The sequence below is a fragment of the Salvia hispanica genome, chromosome 4, assembly GCF_029641045.1.
Source record: "Salvia hispanica isolate PSC_SH4W2 chromosome 4, Shi_PSC_v1, whole genome shotgun sequence".
NCBI classification, from domain to species: domain Eukaryota; kingdom Viridiplantae; phylum Streptophyta; class Magnoliopsida; order Lamiales; family Lamiaceae; genus Salvia; species Salvia hispanica.
The window spans coordinates 6,297,300-6,313,386 of record NC_142695.1 but is presented as its reverse complement, the minus strand read 5'-3'; the positions used below and the strand labels follow the sequence as shown (position 1 = coordinate 6,313,386).

At 37.9% G+C, this 16,087-nt stretch overlaps 1 protein-coding gene across 1 annotated transcript; it reads right to left on the bottom strand.

The window, feature by feature from the left end:
- Positions 1-936: 936 nt before the first annotated feature.
- Positions 937-7,200, bottom strand: LOC125193278 (DEAD-box ATP-dependent RNA helicase 40-like). Its single transcript, XM_048091048.2, has 8 exons — positions 7,043-7,200; positions 5,221-6,500; positions 4,802-5,029; positions 4,419-4,487; positions 3,622-3,891; positions 3,187-3,537; positions 2,477-2,754; positions 937-2,308 (listed from the first exon to the last, which is right to left on the bottom strand). The coding sequence occupies exons 2-8, from the start codon at positions 6,484-6,486 to the stop codon at positions 1,255-1,257; spliced, it is 3,516 nt and encodes a 1,171-aa protein (XP_047947005.2). The 5' UTR covers positions 6,487-6,500; positions 7,043-7,200; the 3' UTR covers positions 937-1,254.
- Positions 7,201-16,087: the final 8,887 nt, after the last annotated feature.

Sequence of the window (16,087 nt, the reverse complement as noted above, 5' to 3'; positions counted from 1 at the left end):
TAGAATATATATACGCGTTTCAATTTCAATTTAGCTTCCCACCTTAGTAGCGAAGTAACATTCAATATTTCTTAATTATTTAATATAAGTCTATGGTTAATTTAGAACATTCCATGCCAAAATCCAAACTATAATGCAAAAATAAAATTCATCAATTCGACAGCTCAGCATATATAATTGATGGAGCGATGACTCTAGAAATCAAACTCAAATTATATTTGCACTACAATGATTAGAATTTAGTTGCCTAAACGCACGAATTAGTATCAAACTAATTGATAATAATTTTTACTTCATATACTATTAGTTGGCTAAAATTGATTATAAAACTATCTACCTTTAGATCGTTCTCCAGATTCAAAAAATTTGAGTTATTGGTGGTCAACGAGATTTGGGATCATGCAACGTTTTAAAATTACAAATCGTCATTTAACCAAAATTATAGCGTTAAAAAACAAAATTTAATGGGAGTATTAAACGCCTGATCAAGTAATAAGCTATAGCATTTCAATAAAAATATATCGAGATAGAATATTCCGAATATTATGCCAGTATAGGATAACTTATATATTGTACAAACTCAAAACTCCTCAACACGGCTTTAACACTGTTTCAATACAATATTAACACAATGTAAAATTTTAAGATTTTAATGTCAACACTGTTTCAATACAATATTAACACAATGTAAAATTTTAAGATTTTAATGTCAACACAGCATCAATAATTGACTACCGTTGAAATCATGTGATATTTTTATGTTGATGCTTTTTGAGATCTATTGACATTTTTTAATAGTTCAAATCATAGTTTTGAGTTTGTATAATATTAAGAGTTTTCATTCGATCATGTTTCCACCGGTACAATACAAATAATAAAAAAAAATAGCATATAGTATTACATTAAATAATCCTCAAAACAACACACACAAAACCAAGAAACAAAAATGAGCATTGCCATCATCAGCGTCTGTAAATTTTTTGAAGACCTCGACAGTTCTTACAAATAAATGCATGAAGTAAATAGATAGGCTGAAAATTCTAGGGGAGGTATATATATTATACCATAGAATATATCACCAGATTTAAAATATTAAAAAATAAAATGCTACAACGCGTTAATTCTCATATCATATCTCCCGCGTGAATGGTAAAGCACGAAATTGAGCCAAACCCCAAAATTTCTTCCATCCACAACTTCTTGGGATCAACTTCAAAGAGACTTGTTGAACTCACAATCGCCATATACCCACCTCTACAGCTCCGAATGCGGGTTGCTCGGCACGGTTGCCCCAGCGGGGAGGCTGAGATCACCAGCTGCAACGGCTGGAACTTGCTGCGATGCAACAGGAGCAATTGGCAGCGTTCCAATTCCAGCATCTGGTTCCATCTGATCAAACTTGGATTTCCTTGGCTTTCTCTCGTATCTCTCATAGCTTCGACTCCGGCTTCGGTTGTATCTTGGGCTGCGACTGCGGCTGCGGCTGCTCCTAGGACTACGGCTACGTGACCAGCTTCTGCTCCGGCTACGACTTCTGCTATAACTCCGGCTCCTGCCCCGGCTTCTGCTTCTGCTTCTGCTTCTACTTCTACTTCTACTTGAGCTCCGACTAACATCCCATGTTCGAACTCTATCAGGACTGCGGCTAAAACTCCTACCTTTACTTCTGTCTGAGTTGCCATCTCTTCTGTTGCTATCAAATCTTCCTCGCCCCCGCCCTCTAGCACCACGTCCTCGTCCATCAAAGTTATTGAGACGATCATGTCCACCACGGCCACCTCTGTCCCAACCACCCCGAGGACCTGAAGCACCGCCAAAGCTGTCATCCCTCCCACCACCACGACCACCAAAATTTCCATCCCTCATACCTATCCCTCCACGCCCTCCAAGGCCACTCTCTCTCATCCCTCCACGTCCTCCAAACCCACCATCTCTCATTCCACCCCATCCACCAAAACCACCATCCCTCATCCCTCCGCGTCCACCAAATCCACCATCTCTCATCCCGCCACGACCACCACGACCACCAGAATCCCAACGCCCACCACCACCATCAGAAGGCTCAAAACGATTCATCATGCCACGATCCTTGCCAAAACCAGGCCCACCTCGTAATGCTATGTCCCTTATTTCAGGAGGCACCGCTTGGTTGGCCCCCTCCAAAACTTTGACAAGATCAGGAGCATGTTTCCAGTCCTGCTCTGAGAAGAATGTAAAGGAGATTCCTGTAGCACCAGCTCTCCCCGTTCGTCCAATGCGATGAACATAGTCTTCAACACCAGTAGGGAAGTCATAATTGATCACAACCCTGTAGATATGAGAAAACCAACAATGCAGCTAAAAACACAGAGCTGGTGACAGAAAGCAAGAGGGCAGGTATTTAAATGTTTCAACAATCTAATTTAACCCAATGAAGTAAACCAAGTGCTACACTTCCAGGCATGAAAACCAATGCAGCACAAGTGTAGTTCCTGACCTTATATCTCTTATATCAAGCCCTCGCGCTGCAACATCAGTAGCAACAAGAATTGGAGACCGCCCATTCCGGAACTGATTCAAAACCCAATCTCTCTCTCCTTGAGATTTGTCTCCATGAATTGCAGCAGCACCAAAATTACGCCCAAGACTACGTGCAAGATGGTCACACAACTTTTTAGTGGAACAGAATATAATGATTTTGGAGCCAGGTTCTTGGGATCTAAGAATTTGCTCCAAGCGTCTCTGTTTGTCCATATCAGGAACTAGTTCAACATGCTGCAAAGAAGTGCATCTTTCATCAATGGAAAGAAAAAACTAGGAAGAAAAGGAAAACCATTTTCAGTCATAAAATACAAGTTATAAGACCCAGAGATAAGTAACATTGAGACACCATAAAATGAGCTTTGAGATCTGAAGAAACAGTTTAGGTCCACGATTATAACAAAAGTAACTGACTGGCAATGGGTAGAACCAACGCAGCCAATGTTGTGTTTCACAACTAATTTGGCCCTCAATTTTATAAGAAAGGATCCATAATGGTTTAAAACACATGAGAATTTGACCAAACAAATATATCAGTCAAAATCATGTATAGAACAAACAGCAAAATATAAATCCTAATAGTACGAACATTCCCAAAGACGTGGAATTTATCACTCAAAATTCAGATCCAATTACGATGGCCAATAAAAAAAAGTCAGAAAATACCTGTGTAATGGACTTATTTGCAGCAAGTTCGTCAACACTGCCAATATTAACCTGAACAGGATTCACAAGAAGGTCACTTGCTATTTTTCGAACTTCTTTTGGCCATGTTGCAGTGTACATGAGAGTTTGCCTCCTAGGTGGAATCTCATTGACAATCTTGCGAATTTGCGGCTCAAATCCCATGTCCAACATTCTATCAGCCTCATCCAGAACAAGGAGGGAGACCTGCCTAAAGTCAATCCTCTTCATTTCAAGGATATCATTGAGTCGGCCAGGAGTTGCCACAACAATATCTGCTCCCCGGTCTAGCTCTTTCAATTGTGCGCCTTTTGAAGCACCACCATACAAACACTGAAATGGAACAAGTCAGCCATCCATCCAACCATTTGAAATTGTGACTGAAGTATTATCGAAAAGAATAAAAGGACAGACTACCGTGCAAGATACTCTAGATGATCGGCCAAATTTAATTGCTTCATCCTGGATTTGAGTGGCAAGCTCCCGTGTTGGAGCCAAGACCAACACAGTTGGGCCATTCTGAGGGTTGTTACGTAGTTTCCTAAGGTGAAAGAATGCAGGGATCAAATATCCCAGTGTTTTCCCAGAACCTGTCTTTGCAATAGCAACTATGTCTCTGCTCTGTTCAGCAATAGGCCATGATTGTGCCTGAATCGGTGTAGGAGCAGCAAAACCAGCAGCATGCATCTGCAATGATACAAGTAGAAGACAAAGCTCAATACAATTGATAGCAAGATGCATGCAACTCCATACGTTATGGGCAGTTCAGCCTACACTAGTCATAAGATGTTGAAGAACAAGAAAAACAAATTGAGCACAACAAGGAAACAAAGTGAATGCTCAACAAAACTCAAAGGTATACAGTTGCTTACTGAAGCAACTTGAGGCAAAAAATGGATCAAATAAAAGAGAAGAAGCTGAGCGAATAAGCTACAAATCCCAGTCACATATAGTGTGAATTGGATGAAGCAGTAGTGCTATAGAAAGGCTCCTACAATCCATTTTGCAGCCTCAAAAAGTCAGAATAGTTGCTGCATAGATATGAGCATAGCACTGCAGCGTACGACATGTGCTCCTCCTCTGGAGCAGATATCGCACCTGCGATAAGTTAAAAATTATAAGCTAAAAATATGATTTTTGTGAATGAAACAAGAAAGGGAGAATTCTTTCATGGATATCATTAGAGTTAAACAAATGTAGATTCAACTACTTACTTCCTGCAGTAGCTCCGGTGGCAAACCAGCAGCCTCAAATGTCATAAATGGAGGAGGAACATTTTCGCCCTGAATATTTTAAATCAAGTATTGTCAGCTTACAAGTTCTGAGTAGAAAGGGTATATGAACATTCTAAAGATTGAAATATATATATATGTAATTATGTATAGATATTTATATAAAATAAGAACGAACATGAGGAACAAAAAAGAGAGAAAGCGAGGAAGAATGCACTAAGCACGACTATTTAAACAAAAATGGAGAATATTTTGACAAGATTACAATTAGTCACTCATACTGTTTCATGCATCATTTGACACACACAATTGAATTCGCTTTGTTAAAAAAAAAGAAGAATTAAATAATTCATAAGAATACAAACCGAGGCTGTCACTTCATGCTTTTGTCGGTAAATATCTGCAGCTGATAAATGAATAGAATCTGAAGGTCCCATCATAGCTACAGGAGGCCTCACAATAGCAGTGTTTGGAAATTGATGGCCACCTGGGGAATGACCAAAGCCACCAGGCAAAGGTGGGCCCCGGACATTCAATCTCCCTGGAAGATTTGGTGCAACATTTGGAGAAGGGAAATCTCCAATTCTAGGGTCCTGATAAAAGTAAGAATCATTGAATCAGTCACCCAGCATCATCAAGCTGCTTCTGCTTGGTGCTTTTGCAATTATATACATATAAAGCATGCTTCCCATGCATATTCATGTCAAACTATGATGATTACTCGTTGAAAATATCACCATGCTGCTTCTGACAAGTACACGTTCTTGTATCTAAAGTAATTTACCTGCTGGTTTCTTGACAGGGGTAATGGCGGTTGATTAGGTAGAACATTGAGATCTTTGGGGGTGTTGTAAAGATACGGATTCTTAGGCCTTCCGAATTGGTTTTCTTCATAAGGTATATTAGACCCAACAGGCAGCTGGTTCTGCTGCTGGCCATGCATTGGACCTGAGCCAATATGATTTTGAAACCCAGAAACATGTTGTGGGTGTGCCAACTCTGTCCCTGTCTGCTGCAAATGCACTGATGGGTTGTTTGGTTGCACGTTAACAAGTGATCCACCATACTGTGTATTTTGGTTTGCTTGCATGCTCATCTTCTGAGGCAAGTTCTGAGCTGGTGAAAACCCAGCCTGGTTTACTTGCGGATTCTCAACATCATCTCTAGGAGGAATTCCAGCTTTCTGCTCTCGGAGATGAGGAAATTGTTGCCCCTGCATAAATTGCTGGTGTGCTGGAGAAAACCCAGGCTGTCTTCCCTGCTGAGAATCAGTATCATCTCTCTGGCCAGGTTCAATCTTTTGGTCTTGTCTCTGTGGCAACTGTTGCCCCTGAATTAGATGCTGAGAATGTTCCGAGGAACTTGGTGGCCCTTGTGAGGGCATCTTCTGTTGATGCATTGTATATTGTGGATGCTGATTTGTGAACTGGAAACCATGTGGAGGTCCCATCTGTGCACCAGGGTACATTTGTCCCTGCTGAGCATGCGTCATTGGCTGCATATAAGGATAAGGAGCTTGATGCCCCTGTTGCATTGACATTGGGTGCATTGACTGCGGATGCCCATGTTGCCCTGACTGCATAGGCATTTGCCCCATCTGAGATGGCAGTTGGTGACCAGATTGTTGCGGCATTTGAGGTCTGACTTGTTCTGGAGCTAATTGGCCATGTTGCATTCCAGGCCCCAAATGAGACCCCTGCAGCTGCCCAGGGGGTGTCTGTGATGCCACCTGTGGCTGCAAAGACGAGCTCGAGATCTGCCCATGTGAAGGTTGTGCCTGTATACTCTGCTGACTTTGAGGGGTTTGAACATTCACCGGCTGCAACGCTCTAGCACCTGGGATAGGATTCATCTTAGGAGGTGGCCCAAGTGGTAAAGGAGGTGGCAGAGCCGTGGGTTTTTCGTACTGAGTAACATTTGTCTCAGGATTCCAGTAATATAAAAGACCCGTACTTCCATCAATCAACCCTTTCCAAGGTTCAGGTAAAGTTGGATCATCCGGAGCATATCTGGGCCCAAGTGTACTAGGCGATGCCTCGGCAGTGGCCATTCTAGTTCAACTAACTACAGCATATAAGGATCCCAACATCAAAACTAACACCATGACCACAATTATAACAAATAACAATTCATTGTCAATAACATAGTTCCAGAAATGATACGTGAAAATTGAGCATTCGATGAGAGCAAAAGATTAAATGCCTCATAATAAAAAAAATTGTAAAACAAACTTCTTGTCCAGAGCAAAGGTATAAGGATTACAAAACAGAAACTCTCCTCCTACCAGCTGATATATATAACAAAGAATCTTCATCCTACCCACATAATTAGACAACAAAGAATCGCAATAAATTCCAAACTCATGCCAATAAACCAATCTCCGACAACAGCAACCAATTAAAAGAATAATTTTAGTAAATCGCTAATTAACCCATTTATAACCCAAGAACTTAAACAGCTCGCTGATAAAAGGAATATAACTAATTATATACAACCTATTCTCATCGAATATTTACCCATCTCGTCAACCGTCTAATCCCTAAACAAAATGTAATCGGGCACAAGAGAACAACCATCAATGAATTTAATTGGGAAAAAACACTCACCTCCAGGGAGAGAGCCCCGAGCTGGTAGAACAATCTGTTGGATTCCGCCCCCTCGAAATCGAACAGAAACTGTTGAGTCCCGTTGCTGCGGAGAGAGGAGAGCTATTGTTGTATGAAGATCAATAAGGCTTATTTTTGATACAGATGGTTGGGTTAGGGTTCAGAGCGGGAATTAATCACCTACGACGCTCTCCATGTGAAACCGCCTCTCCTCCTTTGTTAGCCAATGAATATTAGGAGTAAGATAATTTTTTAGTATTGTTTAACTTTTACAATTTTAATAGTTACCCATTTAGAGTTTAGTTTAGGACCAATTTACATTGTTGGACAGGTTGTCATGGATTGGTATACTTATATTGGGTTTTTGTAAAGATTAAAATGCTTTAATTTATATGGTTTGATGATTTATTATCGTGTAACCAAAACACAATTACCAAATTTCATAATTCCAAAATTAACTTTTATAATAATACTTTTTTTTCAATTAGCCTACGTCTCTTTGCAGATTATGCGGTCATCGTCTTAAATACTCTCGGATATAATATTATTTTTTAGTTTGTGATCGTATCATATGCCATTCCTAGCGCGTTCGTTTCTATGCAACTATCCATGCGTGTTCCATAAATTAATGGGAAATTGGTCTCTAAAACCATGAACTTTGTCCAAAATTTGGTATTTCCCATGAACTTTGAAATTGGTATATAATATCACGAACTTTGCATTTTGTTTGGTATTTCCCATATCATGTTTATTACTATATTTGACTAACTTACGAAGCTTTTATCATACTTGACACAATTAAATCAATGTGGTTTTCAACGTGACTTTTTATGCTACATGTTATGAACTTAAAAAATGGTTTCAAATATTATAAAACATATCACGGTTGCCTATGTTAAATAAGATTTTGATGAAAATATCTTATTTGAGTGAATTTGGGAAATACCAAACAAAATACAAAGTTCGTGATATTATATACCAATTTCAAACTTCATGGGAAATACCAAATTTTGGGCAAAGTTCATGGTTTTAGAGACCAATTTCCCTAAATTAATTATTAATTTTTGTAGCAAGTTAAAAAAGATTTCAAATTTCATAAAAGCTATGTTTGATAGTTATGTTTTGCAAGGATAAAGAGAATTATCTTATCTCTATTTGTTGTTTGTTTGCTGATTAATTTCACAATACGTCTGTCAGCGGCGAAGTCAGAATTTTAACAGTGGGGGTTCAAACTACCATTAAAATTTGTTGAGTGTATTCACTGCTAACGACAGGGAAACGCGAGCAATAAAGAAAGCCATGCGTTAGAAATGAATGATGAGAAAATTAATTAGTGAATAGATTTTTTGGAGCATAGCATTTTACTAATAATATGATAATTTTACACATTTATTTGACTAAAGATTTATTCTCTATTCCAGATTTTTTTTAGTAAAGGACATCGAATTAAAAAATTTATCATATAATATTTTAAAATACTTATAAAATCAAAGAATTACAATCTATTTTCAAGTTATAAAAATCATTTTTCATGATTACAATTTAAAATGTTTATAAAAAATTATTAGTGAAAAAATCAATAAAAGTTACTAATGTGAGAAAATTCATAAAATAAATGAATATGAGAAAATCAAAAAAATTAATGTCAGAAAAAAAAGTAAATGAACTACAACTATAAAATCAATTTACTAATAATATGAATATAATAAAACGTAAATGAATGCAAAATAGAAGGATCAAATACATAAATCAATATGTTTAATGCTTCAGCAGGGAATCAAACTTGGCACCTAGCGAACTATAAGCTGACAATCGAATTTATAGGAAATATCCAAATGACTAAGGGGCCCAAGGGCCCACTGGCCCCACTGTGGCTCCGCCCCTGTGACCCGTGTTAGCACCTCAATTTCTTTTTTAATCATGCTATGTTATTTTAACCATCAAATTGGTAAATTAATTTATCCATCTTGAAATTTCAACCATGTTAATGATATGAAATTATTGTTATACCCCTAACCTTGGGTGCACTAGCTCTATCATCCCTTCTTCCCTTCGTCATCTCTAGCTGGAAATAGTCTGCTGAATTCCGCCCCCTCAAAAATGACACTCACCTCTAGGGAGAGAGCTCCGAGCTGGCAGAACAGTCTGTTGGATTCCGCCCCCTCGAAATTGAACTGTTGAGTCTCGTTGTTGCAGAGAGAAGAGAGTTATAGTTGTATGGATCAAGGAGCTGGATGAATAAAGCTTATTTTTTATGCACATGGCTAGGTTAGGGTTTAGAGCGGGAAGTAATCACTGTAACACTCTTGTGAAACCGCATGTCCTCCTTTGTTAGCCAAATAAGTATTAAGATAATGTGAAATATTTTATTCTTCCTTTTTTATAGCTTTAACCAAGTATTACATCATTTTGTAGATGCCACTCTTACTTTCTCTCTTTTTAATAGCTTTAACCAAGTATACATCATTTTATAGAGGTCACTCTTACTTTATTCCTTTTAAAGTTTTACTTTTACTTAGAGCAAAGCTCAGCAATCATCTACTCCGAGTAGCATGCTTTTGGGTCAAGTTAATTCAATAAATTTACTTAAGATCTGTAATATGTCATATGTTACTGTCAAAGCTTGGATCCATAAGTTTTGTTTAGATTCGTTTAGGAGGAAGATTTATTGGATATCGTCTTGACATAATGCTCGAAAATATATGGAGTATATTATAAATAAAGGGATAAAATTCTCAAGCCGTTACAGGCGGTACTCTAACTATTACAATCGAAGGAAGATAATAACAATGAGTGGAATGAAAATAACAACGGAAATAATAAAACAAACCGAACTATAAGTCGAGTCGAGGGAAACCCTCTTTCTGCAAGACAAATTACGCCACAACTAGTGCTCACGGAATGGCGTATTGCCCCCAAAGATAAAACGACTTCCTCCTAGCGTGTAGAAGCACCTCAAACCCGCTAGGCACCGGCGAACTTGATGGAGTTCCGAGAATCGAGTTATGCAATGCTACTATGATGTAGAGAACTAGAGAGGAGAGAGAATGTTTTTTGTTGGTGTGTTTCTCATCTCTCAAACCCACCTATTTATAGGATAGGAGAGACCACTTCAAAAGTCTTGGCATTAAGGGTCACCATAAACCAATTGGAGGTTACATAACATGAAAAGCCAAAGGACTTGAAGGTGAAAAGCTTGAAGCCTTTTCAAATATTACACGTTTTCAACAATCCCCCACATTGGTTAGAGCACTGCAAGCTTAAACCAACACGAGACGTTTATGCATGCATGCAGACCCTTTGCTCAATTCTCGAGAAACAATATTACATTTGGAATAGTAGCTTGGGGCTTTGAACTTTCCATAGTCAACATTATCGGGAATACCGGCTGCCTGGTGGACGTGATGCCTTGAACCATTCCTCCTTGGTGTATACCGAGACAATAATATTGACACAATACTATTTACAAACTCATCAGTTCTCATGTTTGTGTCCTTTACTGGCCATGGAACACCACTTTGGATTCATAAGTGATTCACATGTTGAAGCGGCCCACACTTCTTCACTTACATAGGTGATTCTTTTCCAGGTATCCTGCAATACCCACCTCCTCGAGGCTTCTAAGAATAATTAAAAGTCAAAACTTAGCCTCTTCCCACATGCAGGTTACAACACTCAATTCTTTCAAAAGAATGGGCGAAGATAAAATATCTTCCGAGTGTTACAACTAGAGTCATATAGCTTTGTTTTCCCATTGAACCAAGCCCATGGGATCTCCAATCATATAGTTGGGTTACCACTATAATCATCTTTCAAAATGTGGTTTTCAGTCCCATTCCTTGTAGCAATTTATGCATTTGATCACGGTTTAAACTTTTCGTTAACAGATCCGCTAAGTTATCCACTGACCTTACATAGTCAACTGCGATAACGCCACTTGTGATCAACTGCCTCACGGTATTATGTCGCCGACGAATGTGTCGAGACTTACCATTGTATAAGCCACTATGTGCTCTCCCTATAGCCGTTTGGCTATCACAGTGTATCACTACTGTCGGCACTGGCTTCTTCCAACATGGAATATCTTCTAGAAAGTTTCTAAGCCACTCGGCTTCTTCCCCTGCTTTGTCTAAAGCGATAAACTCAGATTCCATGGTGGATCTAGCTATACGTGTCTGTTTCGTTGACTTCCACGAAACAGCTCCACCCCCACGGTGAACACATACCCACCCGTCGAGAATGAGTCTTTTGAATCAGAGATCCAATTTGCATCACAGTACCCTTCAAGTACTTGGGGATATCTTGTGTATTGCAGCTCAAAGTTAAGAGTATACTTCATGTATCTTAAAACCCTACGCAGAGCTTTCCAATGTTCCTTGCTTGGGTTGCTCGCATATCGGCTCAGCTTATTCACCGTACACGCAAGATCTGGTCGGGTGCAATTTATGATAAACATTAAACTCCATATGATCCTTGCGTATTCTTCTTGAGCTACATGCTCTCCCGTGTGCTTACTCAAATGCACATTGGGTTCCAATGGAGTCTTAGCTGGCTCACAATTAAAGGAGTGAAACTTCTTAAGCACTTTCTCAATGTAATGAGATTGTGTCAAAGCTATTCCCTCAGGATTCCTTTTAATCTTGATTCCGAGAATCACATCAGCTAGACCCATATCTTTCATGTCGAAATTTCTCTTCAACATATTTTTGGTCTCGTTGATAATGACACTATTGTTGCCCATAATCAACATATTATCCACATAAAGACACACAATAACGAACTCATTATTTGTGTTCTTAATGTAAACACACTTATAACACTCGTTGATAGTGAACCCATTTGACAACTTCACATTGTCAAACTTCAAGTGTCATTGCAAAGGCGCTTGTTTTAATCCATATAGAGACCTCACTAGCTTGCATATCTTCCTTTCTCGGCCAGGTACTACAAACCCTTCAGGTTGCTCCATATAAATTTCTTCCTCTAATTCACCATTCAAAAATGCAGTTTTCACATTCATTTGGTGAATTTCAAGATTGTGCAAAGCATTGCAAGAAGCACCCGAATAGAAGTGATTCTCGTAACGGGTGAATACGTGTCGAAGAAGTCATATCCTTCTTGCTGCTTAAAGCCTTTTACAACTAGGTGAGCTTTGTACTTTTCAATAGTACCATCAGTTTCCTTCTCAGGATCCACTTGCACCCTAAGGTCTTACAACCTTCTGGCAAGTCTACAAACACTCATGTGTTATTTATCATAATTGATTCAATTTCACTATTGATTGCTTCTTGCCAGAATGGCGCATCTGGGCCAGACAGCGCTTCCACCAACGACTTTGGTTCATCATCCAACATAAAGGTTATGAAGTCGGGACCAAAAGTCTTAGCAATTTTAACTCTTTCACCACGTCTTAGTTCTACATCCTCAGGACTTAACCTCGTCCTTTTTGAAGGTTTAGAACTAGTGGATTCATCCATCATTCTTTTACTAGAACGATCCTCCTGCCTCTTGCAAGGGAAAACATTCTCAAAGAATATAGCATTCCTTGACTCTATCGTTGATCCTTCAGCCACGCCAGGCACAACTGACTTATGGACTAGGAAACGATATGCACTACTATTAAGTGCATGGCCAATAAAGATGCAATCGACTGTTTTAGGGCCAATAGCAACTTGTTTCGGAGGCGACACTTCTACCTTTGCTAAACACCCCCACACTTTGAGGTATGAATACGAAGATTTCTTACCTTTCCACAACTCATAGGGAGTCACATCCCTATTTCAAAGTGGAATCTTGTTCAAGATATGATTCACCGTTAACACAACCTCCCCCTACATTTTCTGGGGTAAACCTGAACTAATCAACAGAGCATTCATCATCTCTTTAAGTGTTCGAGTTTTGCGTTCAGCAACACCATTCGATTGAGGAGAATATGGAGTCGTGGTTTGGTGAATTATACCACTTGCATGACATAATTCTGCAAACGGTGCCACAGATTCACCACCTCTATCACTTCGAACACACTTCATTCGACAATTAAGTTGATTTTCGGCTTCATTTTTTAAGTATTTAAACGCTTCAATTGCCTCATCTTTACCTCTTAATAAGTAAAGGTAACAATACCTTGTGCAATCATCTATAAATGTGATGAAATACTTTTTACCACCTCTTGTTTGCACAAATTTCAAATCACATACGTCTGTGTGGATCAACTCAAGAGGTTTTGTGCTCTGCTCTACCGAATGGAACGGCAGCTTAGCCATTTTGTCTTCAACACACACTTCACATCTTTCTTGTGAGTTAAACTTATCAACTTTTAGTAAATTAAGATTTACTAATCTTTTTATAGCATTTAGATTTACATGTCCCAATCTATTATGCCATAAATCAGAGCTCTCAAGCAAATAAGAGGATGTGTCATCTTCCTTATTGCATATTCCTTTTCCACGGTGAATGACCGTAACATTTAGCTCAAAAAGCCCATTCACTAGGTGGCCTTCACCTATGAATTTTCCATTCTTGGTCAATATAACCTTTTCACACTCAAATTATAGTGAAAATCCATGATTTACTAGAAGTGAGTCTGACACTAAATTTTTTCGGATGTCTGGGACATGCAGCACATCCTTGAGGGTAAGAACCTTTCCAGATCCTAGTTTTAGGAACACATTACCCACACAACTACCTCAGAAGAGGTTTGGTTTCCCATGCGTACTTTTCTACCTCCAACAGATTTGTAAATAGAAAAAACGCTTCTCTCGGAGTACACATGACATGAGGCACCCGTATCAACAAACCATTCATTTGGATTATTACCATGGTCCACGTCGGAGACCATTGCGACCACCTCGTGATCTTTGTTGTTTATAACAACAGGTTCAAATAATTTGCACAATATTGTCTCCATCAATAAGTACACAATTATATTGAACCATATGTGCATTGGTATATTCAACACCACATGCATCCCAATTATTACTACCAAGTCAAAATTGGTCTTGCTTGTCAAATGACAAACGATAAACACAATTCTCAAGAGAATAGCTCTCAAGGAATTAACCACTTCATTGCACATCGACATTGCGACTGTTCGTTTCTTCATTCCAGCTTTGGAGCTCATGTTTCCTCCAACTTCGATTGGTATAACCCTGTCTTAGAAGAGTACATTAATTTGTCTTGCGATTGTTAGAAATAAAGGGATAAAATTCCCAAGCCGTTACAGGCGGTACTCTAACTATTACAATCGAAGGAAGATAATAACAATAAGTAGAATGAAAATTACAACGGAAATAATAAAACAAACCGAATTATAAGTTGAGTCGAGGGAAACCCTCTTTCCGCAAGACAAATTACGCCCCGGCTAGTGCTCACGGAATGGCGTATTGCCCCCAAAGATAAAACGACTTCCTCCTAGCATGTAGAAGCACCTCAAACCCGCTAGGCACCGACGAACTTGATGGAGTTCCGAGAATCGAGCTATGCAATGCTACTATGATGTAGAGAACTAGAGAGGAGAGAGAATGCTTTTTGTTGGTGTGTTTCTCATCTCTCAAACCCACCTATTTATAGGATAGGAGAGACAACTTCAAAAGTCTTGGCATTAAGGGTCACCCTAAACCAATTGGAGGTTACATAACATGAAAAGCCAAAGGACTTAAAGGTGAAAAGCTTGAAACCTTTTCAAATGTTACACGTTTTCAACAGAGTATAAATCATCAACTCATGCTCTAAAAGCGATGCCTCGATACCTAAACAGGACACGATGTGTAGTGCAACCTTTGACAATGTCCTACAAACCATGATAGAAAATCGAGGACAATAACTTTTATAGAATGAACAACAACTCAAAAAAAAGTTTTGCTTATTTTACAAAAATGGTGAATTGTTTGCATTTTACTCCCCATGTATATAAGGTTTTAAACACAAAATTGGTGTTTCACAGGATTAATTTTATCCAAATATATTAAAACATAAATATATTTTAATATACCAAAGAAGTGGTTAAGTTATTTACCTTACTTATTAAGCATACAATACATCCAACGATGTTAATTTACAAGAAATATTTTCATTTTTTTTTCTAAAACACCTTTTTTTACCATGATTATATTATGAATTTGAAAGTAGAGCTAAATATGAATCTAATTGAAATTTATTCTATTTTTGAAGGTTTAAATGAAAAATATAATCCAAAATAAAATGAATATATATCATACTGTATGAAAAGAAAGAGCAAGATTTTCGTTTAATTATTCTCTCATGTAGTGTATTAAGTTTTGAGCACAACACCTTATCCTATCAAATATTGTGGGTATGTTTTATTTTTAAGTTAATATTGTTATTTTAATTTATATTAATTTCTTTTTTTCTATTTAATACTCCTATTATCATTCTATTTTCTATAACATTTTTTGTTATTTAAATCATTTTAGTTTAAGAGTGATTTATGGTAGCATCTATAAGTTAAAAACAATGTATTTGGAATAGTTTATGATATCATACTAAAAAATGTGTCAAATCTTAACCGGAATGAAGAGAGTATTAGAATATTACTAGAACATGAATCCCTAATGGTTCCCACACGGCCACACCCCTTTTGGGTGAATCCCCAAACCCCATATATACTAATAGAAACCCCTTTTGGGTGAATCCCCAAACCCCATATATACTAATATTTCTATAATGATTGTTTGGTCACGGTGTAGTCAGTCTCTTTGATAAATGATGACTTATTGGAAAAAAAAATTGATACTATGTTTTATTTTATTTTTTAAATTGTCTATTACATTAAATATATGCTACCTTTAGAAATAATTTTATTGTTTTGGCGTGTTATTAATCACCTATCACACGACGCACACACTCAGATCACAAATCATGAATCCACCTTTGTTTTTTTTAATCTTTTCAATATAAACTTTTTCTAGATGTGATATACCAACATATATGATATCAATATACATTAATTTGAAACTTGATATGAGAAGTGTAAGGGTACATAGAGTATTAGTCAAGATGAAACTTAAATAAATGACATTTAGCACA

Bases quoted from the DNA above. Each gene is read 5' to 3' on its own strand.
- LOC125193278 (XM_048091048.2), bottom strand. From the start codon at position 6,486: ATGGCCACTGCCGAGGCATCGCCTAGTACACTTGGGCCCAGATATGCT. The intron at 4,488-4,801 runs GTTTGTATTCTT...TAAAATATTCAG, and splicing joins AGCATGAAGTGACAGCCTCG to GGCGAAAATGTTCCTCCTCC. The intron at 3,892-4,418 runs GTAAGTAGTTGA...GTATCATTGCAG, and splicing joins CACCGGAGCTACTGCAGGAA to ATGCATGCTGCTGGTTTTGC.